The sequence below is a fragment of the Pituophis catenifer genome, unplaced genomic scaffold, assembly GCF_029215685.1.
Source record: "Pituophis catenifer annectens isolate HBS135680 unplaced genomic scaffold, rPitCat1.0.hap2 SCAF_1, whole genome shotgun sequence".
NCBI lineage: Eukaryota > Metazoa > Chordata > Lepidosauria > Squamata > Colubridae > Pituophis > Pituophis catenifer.
In genome coordinates this window covers 155,759,076-155,779,390 of record NW_027256881.1, presented here as the reverse complement: position 1 = coordinate 155,779,390, position 20,315 = coordinate 155,759,076, and the positions used below count along the sequence as shown (strand labels likewise).

Below are 20,315 nucleotides of genomic sequence, written 5' to 3'. Positions count from 1 at the left end.
TTCCTTATAGCTTTAGGAAAAGGCCCAGGTTCCACCTCCCCCGTCCTGGCAACAGCCGAATCGAATGGGGAAGCAACTGCGAGAAGACGCCCAGGTAGGGAGAACGATCGGCACAAATATGGACGGCCGGGGAAAACCGCGTCTCTGATTGGACGTCCCCGAGCCTGTCAGTCACGGCGAAGGGAGTGGGCGGGCGGGCGGCAAGGCACGGCGTAATCTGGGGTTGAATGGCGGAGGCGGGCCACGGCCGGGCGTGGTCGGCGCCTGTTTCCTTTTTGCTTCCCTTCCGGGCTGCGAGAGCGAGCGAGCGAAGGCCTGGTGGAGGTGCGGGCGGGGACGGGGCATCCGCTGTCATTCAGTTCAGTCATTCTGTCGGTCGGCTGAGGAAGGAAGATGGACGCGCAGGGCAGGAAAGTAGTCGTCTGCGACAACGGCACCGGGGTGAGGAAAGACGGAGCGGGCTTTCCGGGGTAGAAGGTGGGTGGTGGTGTGGGTGGGGGAGACCCTCGTGGGCCTGGCGGCACCAACAGCGACGGCAAACAACTCTACCCTCCTGAGCTGGAGGGAAGTTGGGCTGAGCCTCGCCTTCCTCCTCCTCCTCCTCCTCAAGGAAGCTGCAGCTCTTTTAGGGCGCTGGCAGGAAAGCCGCCTTCCTCTCGCATCGTCCTGCCTCCCAGAGCCTTCGGTTTTGTCTTGTTCCTTCTGACCGGCCCAGGGACGTGAAGGCTGGTCAGAGGATTCATTCGCTCTCCCTCCTTTTCTGCTATTTTGCAGTCAGCCTCTGCAACTCCGGCTATTAACTGAATATACATCCCCTGCCCTTTCAGCCGCTTTAGCTCTGCCCATAACCTCGCCGTCGCGCCTTTCCTTCCTGCTCTTCACAACCCGGAGCAGAACAATTTCCTGTGTGTGTGTGTGTGTGTGTGTGTGTGGTATGGTTTAATATTTCTTGTTCCTTCAAATGGGCTGGTTTTTATACACCGGAAGTCGCAACAGAGAGCCCTGCATCGCTAGGATTTGGCTTGTGGGGGGAGAAGAAGCAAAAAGCGTCTTGCATGAGGGTTTTCTTCGCCCCACTTCTAAATTTTTGTAGTCAGCTCAAGCGAAGTTTTCGTGAGTGCGATTTTCAAGGCTTTTTTTTTTTTTATTTGAAACAGTGAATCGTACCAAGGAAAATACCAAGAGAGAGAGTTCCTTTTAAAACTATGCTGAAAAAAATAAATAAAAGGACGTTAAACACATATGCAAATGCACTATAAAGAACTAGCACATTGAAGTCATCCTCACTTCAGACGATGAGCTGATTTTTATGTTCCCCATCTACTTCCTTCAACCTTGCTAAGCAGAGAAGCTATTTTTTTCTAGTACGCAGAGTTTTGTGGCATGTCCAGAATATGAGCTTTTGTTATATTGATAATCACAACTTTTGTTGAACCAGGATTGGTTCTTTAATCCTTCTTGCAGCACATGTTGCTTTCTCTATTGGTTACATTATATTTTTGATCTTGTGTCCTTTGCCTTTTATGAAACCCTCCTGTTAGATTGGAAATTTAAAGGTTTTGTTCATTCTTCTAAAAAAAAAATCAGCATAATCTATAAAAAACAGTTTTCATTGTTTTTATATCAAATGCATTTATTGTAATACTATTAATTTGGGATTATTCTAATTTCACTGAGATAAACTGGGACAATGTATGAATACTTTATGGTTTTGCTTTGCATTGCATATAAGAGAACTAGGATTGCTCATTGATATAAATGTTTATATAAGCTAGATGTATTTTGTTTAATAAATTAATAAATTAATTTGATAGGTGCAAATAGGTGCCAATTGAAAAAGTAATCAAACCTAATAGATTGAAATTAATATTTAATATTCACCAACATTATCTCTGCTTGCTGAACATAGATTTTCAATTGGGACAAATACAAAGTCCTGCATTTGAGTAGGAAAAGTCAAAGGCATAAGTGTGGAGGAAAGTATACTAGGGAGTATTACATACCAACTTGGTATCTTGGTGGGTTACAAGATAACACAAGTCAAGACTAGGATGCAGCAGGAAGGAAGGAAGGAAGGTTCCTACATTGCATCAACAGAAGTCTAGAGTCATTTCTCATTTAGCATTTGCAAATTCAATGATGCTTTTTTTAAAAGCTCACTTTCCAACCAGTGTTTCACTTAGAACCAAATTTCTGCATCTCCCAGCAACACACGCCCAAGTAAAAGTAATGATGATGTTGCTGCAGGAAAGAACTTCATCTAAACAAGACAGTAGTAACTAGTGAACTTTGCAACATCTTTCAGTCCTCTGGTTTGCTTATGATCACTAAGTGATCATTTCACTTAGTGGCCTTTTGCTTCCGATTTAGGAAATGAAACTTGGTTGCTAAACGAGGAGAGGATGTAGTGTGAAGATCAAGTCATTTCTTTCTGTTCTCCATTGGTCAGACCACATGTAGAATATTGTATCCAATTCTGGACACTACAAGTTAGAAAAGATGCTGACAGTGTGTCCTGAGAAGAGCAATCATGAAGACTAGCATGGAAGGAAAAAAATGACAAATAACTTGAGAAGGGGGTGGTGGTGTTAGGTATGGTTAGGTTACAAAAAGGAAAACTGCAAGGAAACATGTTAGCTGTCTTCCAATATCTGAAGGGGTTTTGGGTAGAAGACAGCCAGAATTATTTCGAGTTTTTCAGAACAAAGAGACAGGATAAGAAACGATGGCTTTTACATTACAAGTAGATTTTAGTTGGCTGTCAGGAAGACTTTGGAAGATGGTGGATTCTCTCTCCCTGGAGGTGTTTAAACAAAGGCTAGATGGCCATCTCTTGGGATGGTGCAATAGTAGATTCTTACACTGCACAGTAGGTTGGACTAGGTGATCCCTTCCAGCCATCATACTTTTCTATGAAATATATGCCTTTATGGTGCTTATTATTATGCATCCGCAGATAATGAATTTGGAAATTTTGCTCAATGGGCCTTTGTCAGTGTTTGCAGTGCTGCAAATCAAAGTCAGCTTTCAAACTTTTGACATAATTTTTATGCCAGGAGTGTTAATGGCATAAAATATCTAATGTGTTAACCTGTGTAAATTTTGCAAATTAAGGATGCCTGCCTTTAAGCCTCTTTGTATATCTAAACATTTTAATGATAGCCAAGGTTTGCAGACTTTTACTCTTGTCTGCATACCAAAGTATGATGCCCCACCCGATTTCTAAATATTGGAAGGCCTTGCTGTTTTAGAGTGCTGTTCTAGTCACTAGCCAGTGACTAGAATAATAGAAACTTCCTGATGTTGCTATGAATGAATGAATGAATGAATGAATGAATGAATGAATGAATGAATACGCAGAGAGGGAGGGAGAGAGAGTTATTGGCATAAATTTAAAATCTAGAGAAATTTAATTATAGTTTAGATAATGGCTTGGGTATATTTAACCATGTGTAGCCTATAAAGTAGCCTGTATATGTGTTTTCAAATAATTTCAGCTATTTCCTGTGAAACAAAACAATATGAGTGAAAAAGAGTTTCAAAAGTTATTAAATGATACATCCAGTGATCTTGGAAGTGTTTGATAAAATTATAGAATAACATATCCAGAAGCTAACATGAAGGGTATTTTTCCTTTATAGTTTGTGAAATGTGGATATGCAGGATCCAATTTTCCAGAACATATCTTCCCTGCGTTGGTTGGAAGACCGATTATTCGTTCAACTGCTAAAGTGGGAAACATTGAAATCAAGGTAATACTTAAGAAACTTGATTCCTTGCATGGTAATTTGGGGTATTTCTCCCTTCCTCTGAATAATTGCTTCTGAGACATTATGTGATAATCAAGTAACTAGGCAAAGTTATTAGTTTGCAAAAAGCATTAGCATATTAATAGAAAAAATATAGGATGTGGCTTTTTTCCCCGCTGGGTGTTTCCTCTAACAACTTGTTACTTTACTTGAGTGAAAAAGAAGAGAAATCCTCTGGTATTGTTTGTTTATGTACCTCATGAAATCTTTTACCAATATTAGCTACCTCACTTTTCTTCATAAGGTGTACTCTAAACTCCATTCCAATCTGTTGCCCTATCAATTAAATACATGGAATTTATTCTGCTTTACAAACTAAAGAAACATATAATATGGCAAAAACAAAATCCCCATATTCCTCTTATAAGAAAATTAGAGTTGATCATAACTGAAATGGCCGATAAGCCTAAATAAATAAATATAATTTAGGTTCTGTTGATAAGAGAATATCTCACCTTGTAATTGTTAGCTTGACCAATAGCCTTTTCCATAGGGACAAGAAATTAGCTGAGTTATATCATAGACTGAAGCAATGAACAATAGATAGGTTTTTTTTTCCTTCTCCAAAGTTTTCTTGACTTGTGTGCTCTGTACCTGTCTCCATATTATTAAAGCTGTGATTTTGTTCTGGGCTAAAAAATTGTTTTTGCTTCTCTACAACACCAGGAGAAACATTTGTATGTTATCTTTGTTCCATGTTCGGACCCTCTACCATGCAGAATTCATTTATTTTGTGGTAGGTAATATATTCCTTCTCCAGCAGAGCTTCCCGATGGCTGCTTCATTTGAATAGGATGCATTCTTCTCATAATCATTCCCTAAAATAATATTTTTAAAATGGTTTTATCTTACTATCAAGATGTACATGTAAGGGGAGCGTCTTGAAATCTCCCCAGGAAGCATAATGAAGATGCTGTACTCAGATTGCAAAACTGAGACTATTAAAGTATGGTTGGGCGGGGGGGACAGGACTCTGAGCAAGATAAGCATACAACTTGAGGGAAGAGGAAATAACTGTTGGTTTAAAAAGAGGCTATGGTGAAACATTTTGCAGCATTGAATCTGCAGTGCTTGGTTTAAAGTTTGCCTTTCAGCTAGCACATGGAAGCTTTGGCAACAGGCAATTTGAATCTGTCTGTATTTGTGTCAGAAACACCTACTAAGCTAATGGAAGGCTGCTTCTGGATTAAAAGAATTTGCTAGTGACAACACTGTTGCTCAGGGGATGCCTGATTTGGGGATGTTTCTTTCATGTCCCCTAGTAATTTGAGTGCATAAACCGAGTTAAATCTGGAATTCCTCTTGCATTCTAAAACAGCATAATACTAAGCCTTGGCCATTGGGGATAGTACCTCAAAATTTCCTGTTTAATTAATTAGGTCGGTTTATATCCTAATAGTATAGCCATTGCAAACCTTTGCTTTTGATAGAATAAAAAACGAAAACATAGTGACACTTTTTTTTTTTTTGTAATAAGTAATTTGTCCCATTCTCTTGATATTTAGGAGCTTGTGTACTCTTCCTGTCTGGTATGCTATTTTGGGGTCTAAACATGTGTTCGTTCTCCTATTTTGGCTACTTTATAGCCTCTTAGAGATACAGTTCTCATTTCTGCTCATCCCCCAAAGTCACAAAGTGGATTTGGAAATAAAAAAAACCCAACAAACACAGAGAAGCAAGGATGTTCAATGCTTTGACTACCTTACAAACTAAAAGAGCAATCAATTAGTATTTTTAAACAAGTCTTACCACTTTCTAACAATTATGCCTGGTGGTTTCTCAGAGTGCAGCAGATTAGATTAGGACTACCAGATGTAGGTTTCTTATTAGCCTTTTCCAAAGTTAGGTGTTGAAACTAGTTGAGCAGAAGATTGTCAGCAAAGAAATTGTGTAGCAGCACAATTCAACTGGGTTTTCTTACATCATGATGTTTTTATTGTTTAGGATTAAATAACTATATCACTAGGCTTAAAACATTTGTTCTTAAGACTGAAGGTGTTAAATTAGATAATGATTAAAAATACATGTTTAAGAAGTTGTTAAAGATTGCAAAGATTAAAATCTTATTTATTTCACTTTAATGAAACATTTGCTCCTGAATGCTGTCTAAGAAAATTCTATAGCATTTGTACGTGCTGAAGTTTGTATGTTAGTAAAATGTCAGGTCAATTAGGCACTTTGCTTATTAGCAGTCTCAGCATATGTGTGTGCTGTACTTGGCTGTTGAATTACGTTGTCAATAGAATGCCCTTCGGAATCTAACATCAAACTAACAGTTTTGTAAATTTATATCAGAAAGGTTGTAATAGTCTTAAGTGATTTTCAAGAGTAGCTGAGTCAAAATTATTAAAAGTATGATTCTGCTGAAAAATTGGAACAATGGGGAAAAGCAAACCAATATTGTTTGCCTTTGTCTTCTATATTTTAGGAATCAGTTAAATACCTACGAGACCATCTTTTGCCACCAATAGCCTCCCACCGACCAGTTCGTTCTCACAGGGAGGGACTACTCAGGGTACCGTCAGTCAAATTATGCCGACTGGCGACTCCCAGGGGGAGGGCCTTCTCTGTGAGGGCTCCAACCCTTTGGAATGAACTGCCCCCTGAGATACAAAATATCCCTGATCTCCGTGCTTTTCGCTGTGCCCTCAAAACCCTGATGTTCCAACAGGCGGGGCTAAACATATGAACATGTGAATGTTTTTAAAATGTTACCTAATTTTAGGTTCTATTTAATTGGGTCAAACTATGTTATAATAATAATTTTAATTAGCAATTTTATGATGTTTGTGTATCTATATTTTTCTTGACTGTACACCGCCTTGAGTCCTACGGGAGAAAGGCGGTATAGAAATAAAATAAAATAAAATAAAATAAAATAAAATAAAATAAATAAATAAATAAATAAATAAATAAATAAATAAATAAATAAATAAATAAATAAATAAATAAATAATACTGGTATTTTACAGAATCAGTCCTGCACAGATTGTGCAATTTCTTTGGCAATAATTGGTTTTGAGCCCAAAGACCCTATAAAGAGAAAAGTTTATAAAATCCTAAAGCCTGTGCATAAGTTAATATAATTAAGGATATTGTTTTGAATCATTGTACCGGTATGTACGTGTAGTCCTTGACTTGCAAACATTCGTTTAGGGACTGTTCGAAGTTTCAATGGCACTTAAAAAGTGGCTAATTCCCATTTTTCACACTTTGCAATCATTGCAGCATTCCCATGGTCACATGATCAAAAGTTGGCTGCTTGGTATCTGGCATGTATTTATGATAGTTACAGTGTCCCAGGATCATGTGATCACCTTTTGTGACCTTCTGACAAGTAAGGTCAGTGAGAAGAGTTGGATTCATTTAACAACAGTGTTACTAACCTAACTGCAATGATTCACTTAATGACTATGGCAAGAAAGATCGTAAATGGGGCAAAACTCACTTAACAATTGCCTTGCTTAGCAACAGTAATTTTGGGCTCAATTGTAATCATAAGTCAAGGACTACCTGTAATTCTTACCTAAATGTTCAATTTGTTTAAACATATTCTAAAGAATGGATAGTCTAGACTTATTTTATATCATACATTATTCATTTTCTATGTAAAAAGTAATTTTCCCCAAGTCAGATATATGTACAGTATATGAAATGTGCAAGAAATGTGCAAGAAAAAAAGATTAAAGCATATGTTTTTATATAATTTGTTGCAGTGGCTTTTTAAACATTATTTCTTGGAGGCTAGAAGTAGCTTGAGAAATGAAATAAAATTATATGAATAGGAAGATAGGCATTAATATACAAATATTGGCCTATGAGTATATTAACAAATGTAGAAAACTACTGTTGTTATTGCTAATATAAATGCAAATTTATAATATTTATTAATATAAATGCAAATTGGGACACACTTTTTACTAAGTCAAAGCATAATCTATTTTTAGAGCAATGTGAAATTTTATTCATGAAGCTTGTAACTATGGTGATGTTGTTCTTGTCATATTTTGAATATCGGGTTTTGCAATATATTAAAAAACATTAAAATAAAATAGAAAACTTTCAGGGAAACCGCCAAGGCCATTGAAAGTATCCCAGAGAAGATATCTCAAAATATTTTTCGTATTCTAAAAATTGCCAAGCTGTTTAGTAAAACTGGGATATTCTAAATTAAAATAAACCAATTTTACTAAAGTAGAGCTCTACTTCTTCATTCTGGCAGACATGGTAGTGGTTTTTTATTGAAGTATGCTAAAATATAGAAATCAATCTATATTGATTTCAGTATTTATACATCAAGATTCAAAATATACAGTTTCCCTCAATGATAGGAGGCAGGATTCTTAAACGGGGGGGGGGGGGAATGGAATACAGAGCAACTGAAAATGCTAGTTTCTTATTTGCTTGTCTGTCAAAATACCCTGTTTCCCCCAAAATAAAACATCCCCTGATAATAAGCCCAATTGGGCTTTTGAGCGCGTGGCAATAAGGCCAAGTGCTTATTTCAGGGTTCAAAAAAAATATAAGACAGGGTCTTATTTTCGGGGAAACACGGTATGTTCGAGTCTGTTGAGATACTGAGCAGTTAAGATACTGAATATGCTGAATTTATTGTCAGTTCATGGGGTAGGATACAGATAGATTTTTACTTGGTTAAGATATTTTCATTGAGATTAGCATGAGAGAAATTCATTCTTAGCAAATTTACTGATATCTGAGGATATCTGCAGAGCATTTTTGGTAAAACCATCAGCCACTGTATTCATGGAAATAACTTTTTTTTGTGTTTCGTTTAGTTTGGGTTTTTTTAACAGTAGCCTTTCTGTCACTTACCTTGAACTATGCTATATTCAAAGCATTTCCACCTGCATCTGTTTTTCTGCTTTGTTTCTGTTATGTATACTTGAAATAATTTGGATAAAGGTTTCACCAGGGCCTTTTCTGATTCTCTTGCTTCTGCCTTTTCTTCATCTTTCTTGACCTGTTGAAGTAGAATAACAAAAAGATGGTAAGTGAGGCGCCCCTGTGCTATCATCCACTCTTTTGCTTCATGGGACTTGTAGCCTTTCTCTCTCTCTCTCTCTCTTTCTCTCTCTCTCTCTCTCTGTTTGTGTGCTTTTTTCCCTCTTTGTCCTGTCTACTTTTATGTTTTGAATACATTCCTATTTCAGTCTTTCTTCATTTTGATTTGGTAGCTAGTACATCAAATTCTTGTAGATATTTGTAGATAACTGCAGATGCAAGGCATCTACAGGTCTGTATGTGTTTAGTATCTATGTTAGAAATCAGTTATTGAACTCAACAGAAATGAAACATACAGAAAATACCCACACATTACTTACTGTATGGGCAAGACCTATTCTTTGGGATCATTAGAACAAGTAGGATAGTTCGCACATAGAAACTGGCCTTTTTCCCCTCTATAAAGTCTTCTATTGTAATCTTCATGCCTAAATCATATCCAAGTTTCACATTAGTGAAATAATATATTTATTCATAAATTAATTTATTAGTGCAATGGCAATTAATGGTTGTCTCTTAAAGTATAGCTAAAATAATTATGGAGACATGCATCTGTATAAAAAGAAAAGTCGTCATATACTTTTCTACAAAGTCCTATTTTCAAAAATTCTTACAACAGGATGGGAAAAGCACTTGATTTATATGTGTGAACCTACCCTAAATATGTTCAGTATTGTTATGTTCCCACATAGGTGATTCTTACTTACACTTTTTAAACTGAATGCATAATTCAGTAAAGTTTTTTCATGCTTCTGAAATTCTGTTTTAAGCAAATCATGTCTGAAGCATGCACTAAAAGCTTGTGTTAAGTGAACGAGTGTTGTATATGGTTAAACATTAATATTTTAAAGCAGTGTTATAGAACTAGTGTAGTGATTATGAATTTTTTGAGTCCAATCTGGATTATTTCTGAAACAAACAATTTTGCTTGGGTAAATGAATTGATTTTTGACAAGCTGTTTAATTACAACTAAAAAGTTTGATCTATTATAGGGTGAACTGCCTTGAATTAGAAAGGGCTGTATTCACATTTTTACAATAAATAAACTGTTGCAGTTTTACTAAAAAATTAATTTGGCATTACAGCCTGAAGAAAACTACATTGCTAAAAGCTAATTGACAAATCTGTATATCATCAATCTTTAGGATTACCCCAATGATTCAGACATTGTGTTGTTTAGTCACTGAATGTTAATTCTTCATTTTTTGTTAGAAGATATTTAATAATTGCTTCCAGTTATGTGGAATATTAACTTAAAAGCCTGAAGTCAAATTTAATGGTTCCTTATGAAATATATTTATTTTTAATATACTAATATATTAATTAGGATAATGATGGGATGGGACAAGAAATAATCTTGTATTGTTAAAACAGCCAATGGGGCTTCATCATTATTTTATAGAACAAATTATTGTGTAATTTTTATGATAATGATAGGACTCCTGAATCATTTGATAGTATTTAAACTAAGATTTAGGAGTGAAGTTCATATTTTTGTGCAGGAGAACAGTAACCCAGGTTTGAAATAAATGGCTCTCAGATACCAATTTGTTGCTCTAGACTAATATAAACATCCATTTTTTTCTAATCAGTGTGAAATTTGCAGCCCCTTATTTGCTTTTGCTACTTGTTCTCTATGCTTATGCAGCACTCGTTATTCCCATTTAGTAATGTGCACAGAAACATGAAACATGCATGGAAAAAATTTCTGCTAAATTCACCTATTCTTCTTGTGTAGAATTTCAAGAATTTATGTATCTATTTATGATAAAGTAACGTTGAAGGTAGCAAAATCTAGAATCCCTAATATACCTGAGGCTTCAATGGTAGTTGGTATATAATATTAACATTATTTAAAATCAGTCTCAAGTGACATAAACTTATCTGCATGAAAATAAATCAAATCCATGAAATGTATATGGGCATAACTATTTAAAGAGTGTTAGTTGTATTTTTTCCCCATTTTTAATGCCTTTTTATGCTTTTCAGTTGAGTATATAAATCAATTTCTCCCCCTCAAATGTTATCATAAAGGATAACTAGAAAAGCCATTTCTTTTTTTGGAGGGGATTGTTTTTTAAACATATATATTCAAAAAAAGTTTATAGAAAATAATTTATTAGTATCCATTTGCAACTTATAGGATCTTATGGTTGGGGATGAAGCAAGTGAGCTGAGATCAATGCTGGAAGTTAATTACCCCATGGAAAATGGCATTGTCCGAAATTGGGATGATATGAAACATCTTTGGGACTACACCTTTGGACCAGAAAAACTCAACATCGATACAAAAAACTGTAAAATTCTTCTGACAGAACCTCCTATGAATCCAACGAAGAACAGAGAAAAGATTGTGGAGGTAGGTGTCTTTTTTAAAAAAATCATGCTATCCAATTTAAAATTAATTTTTCTTAATGGAAAACATTTCTTACCTTACTTGTTCTTCAGGATAACTTTTATTGAGTTTCAGTGAATAAGAGCCAAACTGACTTTTTATCCAAGATCAGATTAAATCTATATTCAGAATTTTTTTAAAAAAACTATAGAAGTAAAGTCCCATAGAATGCTTTTTCAGTGATGTTATGCATACAGGTAATCCCCGAGTTATGACAGTTCACTTAGCGACCATTCAAATTATGACATAGCCCCCCCCCCAAGTACTTACTACCCAATCCTGAAGTTACGAATGTTGCAGAACCAAGGCCATCATTCATCCTTGTGAATGACCACAGAGGCACTGCAATATTTGTCTTGCCTATTTCCTCCCCCACCAGTGGAGACTCACCTTTTGAAGATCTAGTGAGCTGTCTCCCCTCCAGCCCCTCTGTTTCTTTGCCTGCTCTCGGCAAGAGTAGAGGGAGAGCTGGATGAGCGCGCTCTGCTCAGCTTCTCTGACTCACCGAGGCTGCCTGCCACTTCTGGAGCTGCAGGCAGCCTTGGTGAATCTCCTCCAAAGACTTCTAATCTTGGCGTGGAAAAATGTTTGTATGCCGAAGTGAGGCTTTGGAACAGTGAACTTGCATTGCTTCAAGCCTCTTGTTGGCATGCAAACACTTTCCCCCTGGAGACTGGAAATTTCTGGGTGCCCTGATCTTGTGGGACTTCAGGGACCCATTCTCTGCAAAAGTGGGTGGGTGCCTGAAGTCGCGCAACACCATGGCCACCAGAGGTTTCTAGTCTCCATCAGGTCTCTGGACAAAAAGTGTATGAGCACCTATGGAGGACTTGGAAACTGAGTGATTCACTCCATTTCCAAGTGCCCCATTTGCACACAGACAAAATTTCCAGTCTCCAGAAGTGGCAGGTGGCCTTGGTGAGTCAGAGAAACAAGCAGGGTGCACTCGTCCTGCTCTCCCTCTGCTCTTGTCAGGAGCAGGCAAAGAAACAGAGATGCTGGAGAGGAAGCAGCTCACTCGGTCTTCGAAAGGTAAGTGAGTCTCCACAGGCCTGCCTGGATGAGGGAGGGGGAAGCAATTGCATAAGGTATCTGTGGGTCAGGGGAGACCTTAGGTGCTCTGATGCAGATGGCTTGTTCCATCACTAAGCCCCTCATGGCCTTTCCCACCCTGAGATACCTCATGTGCACTTAACGACCTCCACATTCGATTAGCAAATGCGTGGGCAAAAGGAGGGAGTGATCATGGTCAAGTTACGCAATTCACTCCTATGAATCCTCGTGTTACTAATGTAATTGGCAATTACATTTGTAACTCGAGGACTACCTGTACTTTTTTCTAAAATAAAATCATCGTACATACTTTCAAATATTTTTAATAATTCTGTTAAAACATGTAAGTGGACATTCTAATAATCAGAGACATAATCCAATTCATAGAATTAGAGCTTTGAAATCCTGAGTGCTTATAATACTACTTTGCATGGTAAACAAATTGAGAAAGTGGTAAGAACCGAGTAAAGGTTGATATAGAAATAACATAATAAACTTCCTTGTAAAAAAAAAAAAGAACTTGAAAGAAAAGCACATTAAATTTAATAGGCTTGCTTCCAAATAGAGCAATATTTTGTGATCTGATGTTCCACTCAAAAACTGAAAGTTGAATGTTCTTGCTCAGTTAAGAATTTGGCAGTGGTGGGATTCTGCCGGTTCTAGGCGGTTCGGCCGAAAATTGCTGGCTCGCCCCACCCGTTGCCCTGCCCCTCCGCACCACTATTTATTGCCAATAAATAGTGGTGGGCGAGGGGTGGGCGAGCCAGCAATTTAACAAACGGTTTGGTGTTTTTTTGTAATTTTATTGGCCCGCGGAGCTTCAGCATAGGCTAATTAGCCCCTTGATTCTATCGGCCTCCCGACTCTCAGCTGATTTGCTCTCAGCTGTTTTGCTCAGGGCTCTGCTGCTTGCTTGCAAAGAGTGCAGATTTTTTTCCCCCTATCTATGCTGAAAAACGAAACTGAAAGTAAAAGCCTGCTTTACTGTTGCTGCAACGTTAGAAAATTAGGCAGGCAGATTTCTTTTCCTTTTCCTCACCAAAAAAGGTAGGTGCAACTACCTTTAGTGAAAAGGTAGTTTTCCCTAAAGAGGTAGTTCCTCTTTAGGGAAAAAGAGGAGAGTTCAAGATTTTAAAACACAAAAGAAAAAAAGCTCTATTTAACTAGGGAATTGTAATAATTGAGATACTATTAATTGTATATTGTGTTGAAAGCAGAAATGGTTTGGAAGAATATATGGGGAAATTATTTGGTTTATTATTATTGGTAAATATAATTAATTGATTTGTAAGAAATCGGATTGCATGGAAATAATTGGAATATTCATGTTCATATTGATTAATATACAAAAAAGATAGTTATATAACTAATTGATTTATATTAAAATGTTGAATTTGTATGAAACAACTGTAATATTACATAATTAACCAATGTGAGGATGGATATAAAAATAGATGACAATGGGAAGAGGTATAATATAGAATAGAAGGGAAAAATTGAATTTGATTAAGATTAGAGATGAGGATGAAGGGTAATATTGGTTTTTTTAAAAAATAGATAAGGAATAAATATGGCAAAAAGGAAATATAGAAATTGTAAATTTAATTGAAATGACTAAACACTGTTTAAATTTGTGAACCGGCCAAATACTCTGTTCAAAGAAAATAAATTGTATGTTTGTATGTGTGTTTCTAATTACTGCTATTTATTAATATTTGTTCTCTTTTATTCTTTAAAGTTTAACAATTCATTCTTTATCTTAATATCTTTATATTTGTTTGGGGTTGCCTTTCTTCCATTTCATCTTTTTTACTGTACAGCAATCTTTCTCCTCAAACCTACTACCTCTCTCTTTTCTTTCCTTCTTACTTTCTTCCCCCCCGCTTCTTCTCCTCCCTACTTTCTCTTCCTTTCTCCTTCTCCTCCTCTCTTCCTCCCTCTCTTACCCTCACTCCTACTCTAATTTCCCTTCCCTTCCTTCCTCCCTTCTCTTCCTTCCCTCTCTCTCCTTCTTTCTTCCATCTTTCTTCTCCTTACTTCATCCCTCTCTATTGCTGTATCCTTTTGTACATATGGATTACTCAGAGGGCTGAAAAGTTTATTTTTTACTGGTCCTCGCACTTTTGACCACTCCTCAAACTTACGACTGTCCTCACATTTTACGTTCTGCGCCCTATCTTGTTACCGTGGTGAAGAGAAGCAGTTGTGAAATGAGTGACACGGTTATTAAGAATGCTACAATGGATGACCAGTCATAAGGGTGAGGACCGGTCAAAAGTGCGAAGACCTATCAGAAATCACTTTTTTCAGCCCTCTGGGTAGTCCTTTTGTGCATATGGATTACTCAGAGGGCTGAAAAAGTTATTTTTGACTGGTCCTCGCACTTTTGACCACTCCTCGAACTTACGACTGTCCTCACATTTTATGTTTTGCGCCCTATCTTGTCACCGTGGAGAAGACAAGTAGTGGTGAAATGACTGACACAGTTGTTAAAGAATGCCGCAATGGGCATAAATGTGAGGAAGGTCATAAGTACGAGGACCGGTCAAAAATGTGAGGACCAGTCAGAAATGACTTTTTTCAGCCCTCTGAGTAGTCCCTATGCACATAGCCACACCCACCCAGTTACATGACCAGCTAGCCATGCCCACCCAGTCACATGACCACTAAGCCACACCCCCAACTAAGCCACGTCCACAGAACCGGTTGTTAAAGAAACTGAATCCCACCACTGGAATTTGGCCTGCAATTCTTACTAATTCTTACTTAAAGGAGAAGATCCTATCAACAAATGAAATGCCCTCTCCCTGCTAAACTTATACAGGTGAAATGTAATCAGGGTTACATCACAACACATACTGTGTTTAAGAACAAGGTATTTTGGTTTCACAATTAAATGGCATATGGTAATGCAATATGGGTAGTAAATTAAACATATTAAATTTGCCGTAATTTTTGTTATCTCTATTGATTCTGGTTTCCATGCATTGGTTGAAGACTAAGAGGTGTGTTAGAAAGCAGTACAATTTGACTTCAATTACTCATTTTACATAGTTTCAGAAAATAGTCATGCTGAGATTTATCAACTCTAAAGAGAAAGAATTACACATTGATAATAGTTTCTGAATTTGAAGCTGAGAAGGGAAATGGATTTTAGTGATAAAGTTGAAGAGACAACTTCTTTTTGTGAAAAATGAGGCATGAGAGAACTTTTTGTGAAAAATGAGGCACGCAGAGGGTTAGGGAGGCTTGGAGAGTACTCCTGGGGGCTGGAGGAGGGCAGAAACGCCCCCGTTTTTCACAAAAATGAAGTGAGCGGTGTAGGGCTTTGGGAGGCCAAAAATGGCTGTATTCAGTGTATAAGACGCACCAACATTTCCATCCTGTCTTAGGAGGGAAAAAGGTGTGTCTTATACTCTGAAAAATATGGAATATTTTTGCTCGTTTGATCTTGGATTTTGAGCAATATCCTGTATTGCTTAAATGAAATGAGGAATTTGGAGTAAATGCTTAAGCACTGAATAACATTTTGATGTACAATATGTTGTACTCCTGCATCAATACTCAGGCTACTACATTTTGTGCTACCTTTTAAACAATTCATGAATGCACCTCTTATTAGTGGGGCCAGAAACAAAAAATGGCTGCCGAATCTTTTTATGGCCCAACTTATCCTTGCCTGCTGATATAATACAGACCTCATTCACAAATTGAATTGTGTCATAATATATTGTATATGTGACTTAAACCATTTTATTAAAAAACAGTTTGGGTTGGGAATATATAAAACATTGACTGAATTCTCAGAACTTAAATAGATTTAAAACATTGCTTAAAGACATAGAGTATTTCCCCCACTCTGTTTATTGCTTTATTTATGTATTAGGTTTATATCCTACCTATCCTTCAAGAGCTCAAGTGATTTACATGGGAATTAATTTTCATTTTGTTCCCCTAGCAATCATATTCTAACAAGTTGATCACTGCTCCACCCTGGCTGTTTCTCTAGAAGAAATCTGTAGATTTAGATCATTAGCTTGAGTAGCTCTGCATTAGTTTTATCAAGAGAATGACAAGTGGAAATGCATCTTGCATCCTTTCTTTCTTTTCTTTCCTTGAGCAGAGCTAAAATGGCAGTGCCTGACAAACTAGACAATATTCAAGATTCTATCTATAGTGAATCAAGATTCTGTAATGAAACCTGGACAAAGATTTAAAGCAAGGATTCCTAAATTTTTTAATACTGCAGTCTCTTAACATGATAAATGAATTTATGTGATATTCTTCCATGAATAAAAACTAAATGATAAATAAATATTAAAACTGCCTTAGTTGACAGATGGGATGCATACATAGGTTTAGCCATTCTCCACACTCAAGTTAGTTTATAGGCTTGCTTAGACGAAGTAAGAACAAGTTCTGAGAGTGCTCGTGCTTTATAGCCTACCTTTCCTGCATGAATTGAAGGCAGCCTACTTGAGGATTGAGACTGAGGAGAGAAAACGAACTAACCTAAAGTTACCCATTAAGTTTTCATACCTGAGACTGGATTTGATTTCCTCAGCCTTGTTCAACATTTTAATCTACTGTGTTTCCCCGAAAATAAGACCCTGTCTTATATTTTTTGAACCCTGAAATAAGCGCTTGGCCTTATTTTCAGGGAGGTCTTATTATTTTGGGGTGCATGGAGGAAACCAGAGGAAATGGCGGGGACTGGCTGCTCATGTGTTTAAATATTTTCGGAGAGGGCTTATTTTCAGGGGGGGCTTATCTTAGTGCATGTGCCCAAAAGCCCGATTGGGCTTATTATCAGGGGATGTCTTATTTTAGGGGAAACAGGGTAGGAGTTTATAAACTGTAGTATGGGACCCAGTTTGGTATGCGAAATATTTTTACAACTATTCAAACTTCTTTAGGCAAAGCAAGAGCACTCTCAGAACTTGTTCTTACTTTGTCTAAGCAAGCCTATAAACTAACTTGAGTGTGGAGAATGGCTAAACCTATGTATGCATCCCATCTGTCAACTACGGCAGTTTTAATATCTTTTATCGTTTTCAGTGGATGTATTCTTTGGTTATTTTTATTGGTTTAACTTTGTAAGCTGTCCAGAATCATATATATGAGATATGCAGCTATATGAATTAGAATAATAAATAAATTAGAATATTAAAGAAATATATTTATTTCTATGACTAACTGATAAATATCTTCTGTATTACCGTATCTTGTTATGTTATTGGATAATTGTAATATTTGCATTAGATTATTTTATTAATCTTAATTAAAAGGCAAACACTTTGAAAAATTAGTGAAAGAGGGAGATATCCAAAATTTTCTTGATAGATTTATAAAAAGCCTGTCAAGAGAACAGAATGGTAATTGCTACAGGAGAAGAACAATGGCAACCCCAGTTGCTGTCCTATATCCAAACATCTATTTGCTGGATCAATCAAGCAAATGACCTCCTTATAAACCCCCCTCCCCCCTATATCCATTGAATCTATTAAATATGCATCTCACTACAAAAGCAAGTATACTAGGAGCAGCTGTTAAATTAATGAAGGCTATACTTCTGGACCTATCCTATATGACACACAGTTATGTGTATACAGGATGTTTCTAGGTTAGAAGCTGTCCAAACCACAGTTTAAAAGACCCTCATTCCACCCTGAACTCCTTTGTCTGTCTGGAATTAGGTTATATCTCTATAGGAGCCTGTCTGAGTGACAGGCACTCAGATCCTGGCTGAAGCAAATTCTTGGGGTCATATCTTTGGTCTGCCTCATCTTACTAGATAGGTTTCAATCTTCCTTAAGAAGACAAATGAATCTTGATCTGGCTTATTGTGGTTTCTTCCGTTCTCTGCCCCAATTTTTTTGTGATGGTCTCAATCTTGATAAAACCATAGTTACCTTTCAGCAGAGAATCTGGGACATGTATCTTGAAACTGATACAGTCTCCTATCCCCATTATAACTCTGTAACTTCCTCCCCTGTTCCATTCCCTGATATTTTATAACATTTCTCACACTTCACATAAGAGATTCTTCATATTGCCCCAAAACATTGAATTACCCATAAGGACCAATTCTATTAGTACCCTCTATGAAAAGTGCACTTGTGTATGTTCTGATATAGAAGCTGAATCTGTTTCATGCATATTGCTAGACTTCCTTCTAGATAATAAACGGAGGATTAAATTCATAATAACAATTGCTAAAAATCTTAATCGTTCCCCCTTGTTTTTTTCCTAGGTGATCAAATTTCACCTACAGGTAGTCCTGGACTTACAACCATTTGTTTAGTGACCATTCAAAGTTACAACAACATTGAAATAAATTACTTATGACTGTTTTTCACACTTATGACAGTCGCAGCATCCCTGTGTGCCCGTGATCAAAATTCGGACACTTGGCAACTGGCATGTATTTATGATAGTTGCAGTGTTCTGGGGTCCTTTTGCGACCTTCTGACAAGCAAAAGTCAATGGGGAAGCCAGATTAAATTAAAAACTGTGTGCTAAATTAACAATTGTAATATTCACTTAAGAACTGGCAAGAAAGATTGTAAAATGGGGCAAAATTCACTCAACTGTCTTGCTTAGCAACATAAAGTTTGGGCTCAATTGAGACTGTAAATCGAGGACTATCTGTATTGCCAACAAGGTTGCTAATTTTTTAACGATAGCTATGATTTGTAAAAATCATTGGGTGCTTATGCTATTATTGCTTGAGGATTTTTTTGTGTAATTTTATTATATTGTTAATTTATACTGCTATTTTATATATGATGTGTTTTTATATTGTCTTTTAAATATTTTAAAGTATTGGTAATGAACAATAAAATAAACAAAAACGTAATAGGTCTATGTGAGACAAAATAAAATTTTACATTATATACTCAGTAATTTTTGGCACACTCAAAAGTAAATGAGGAAGAGAATGGCAGAAACTATTTAAGGAAGTTTTCACTTTTCTGTTTGAGTAATAAATTAAACTCACTTCCTGCGAAACTAGGTATTAATTCACATTGCACTTCTCAGACACAAGTATTATGCTTTTTCTTATGTTGCTTTTTGGAAAAGAGTTTACACAGCAACTTATGTTCCATATTGTTCAGGAAAAACTTTTAATCATCTTCCATATTTTCTAGCTATGTAATTTTCAGTTTTGCAGACAAAAAGCAATTTTTATCTTTTCAGGTGATGTTTGAAACATACCAGTTTTCTGGGGTTTATGTAGCCATTCAAGCAGTTCTTACTCTGTATGCACAAGGTAAGAATAAGTTTTACTTTGAATTATATGTATCATAAAGAAATATATTTGAACCAAATCCAAATTACAACAATTCCTTAAACCAGACAGCTTTTCTGGTAATATTTCTGTCATAAGGACATTATTTTGCTTGGTCTAGTAAAATTTAAAGCTTAAATTTAAAGTGTAAATCCAAGTGCATTATTGTATAAATTCATTTGTGGTTTTTAAATTACTTCATTATTATTTTAGTTGCTGTATAGAGTCAGCAAACTTAAGTGATCAATGGAAGACCAAGGCAGTTTGGGGTCCAAAATCAAGTTTGAAATCAAATTGATTTCATGAGGGTTTTTGTTTGTTTGTTTGTTTTGTTGCTATTTTTCTTCAGGTTTGCTAACTGGTGTTGTTGTGGATTCTGGAGATGGTGTTACTCATATCTGTCCAGTCTATGAAGGCTTTTCTCTTCCTCATCTCACCAGGAGACTAGATATTGCTGGTAGAGATATTACCAGATATCTCATCAAAGTAAGTTGGAGTTGTTAAATTTGAAAAAAAAATATTACCAGTTTTAGTAGGTCTTTGGCTCATTTTGTCACAAGCTTACAATGGGGAAGATCAGAAAATCACTCAATGGAATATTTCTAGCAAGAGTGTAACATTATTCCTAAGGAAGGAATGAGCACTGAGCATTTATTCAGAATACCAGAACATGTTTACTTGTCTAAGGCTTGCTAAATTCCAAGCTACTCTTGCAACTTTAAAGTGATTAAAGTGATAACAATA

At 36.5% G+C, this 20,315-nt stretch overlaps 1 protein-coding gene across 1 annotated transcript in view; it reads left to right on the top strand.

Moving 5' to 3' along the window:
• Window positions 1–240: 240 nt before the first annotated feature.
• ACTR2 (actin related protein 2) overlaps window positions 241–20,315 on the top strand; it is a 32,521-nt gene continuing 12,446 nt past the window's right edge. Inside the window, exons 1-5 of the mRNA XM_070933073.1 lie at window positions 241–441; window positions 3,642–3,752; window positions 10,976–11,191; window positions 19,481–19,553; window positions 19,921–20,057. Of these exons, the coding sequence (XP_070789174.1) occupies window positions 394–441; window positions 3,642–3,752; window positions 10,976–11,191; window positions 19,481–19,553; window positions 19,921–20,057 (585 nt within the window). The 5' untranslated portion in view covers window positions 241–393. The remainder of the gene's footprint in view (window positions 442–3,641; window positions 3,753–10,975; window positions 11,192–19,480; window positions 19,554–19,920; window positions 20,058–20,315) is intronic.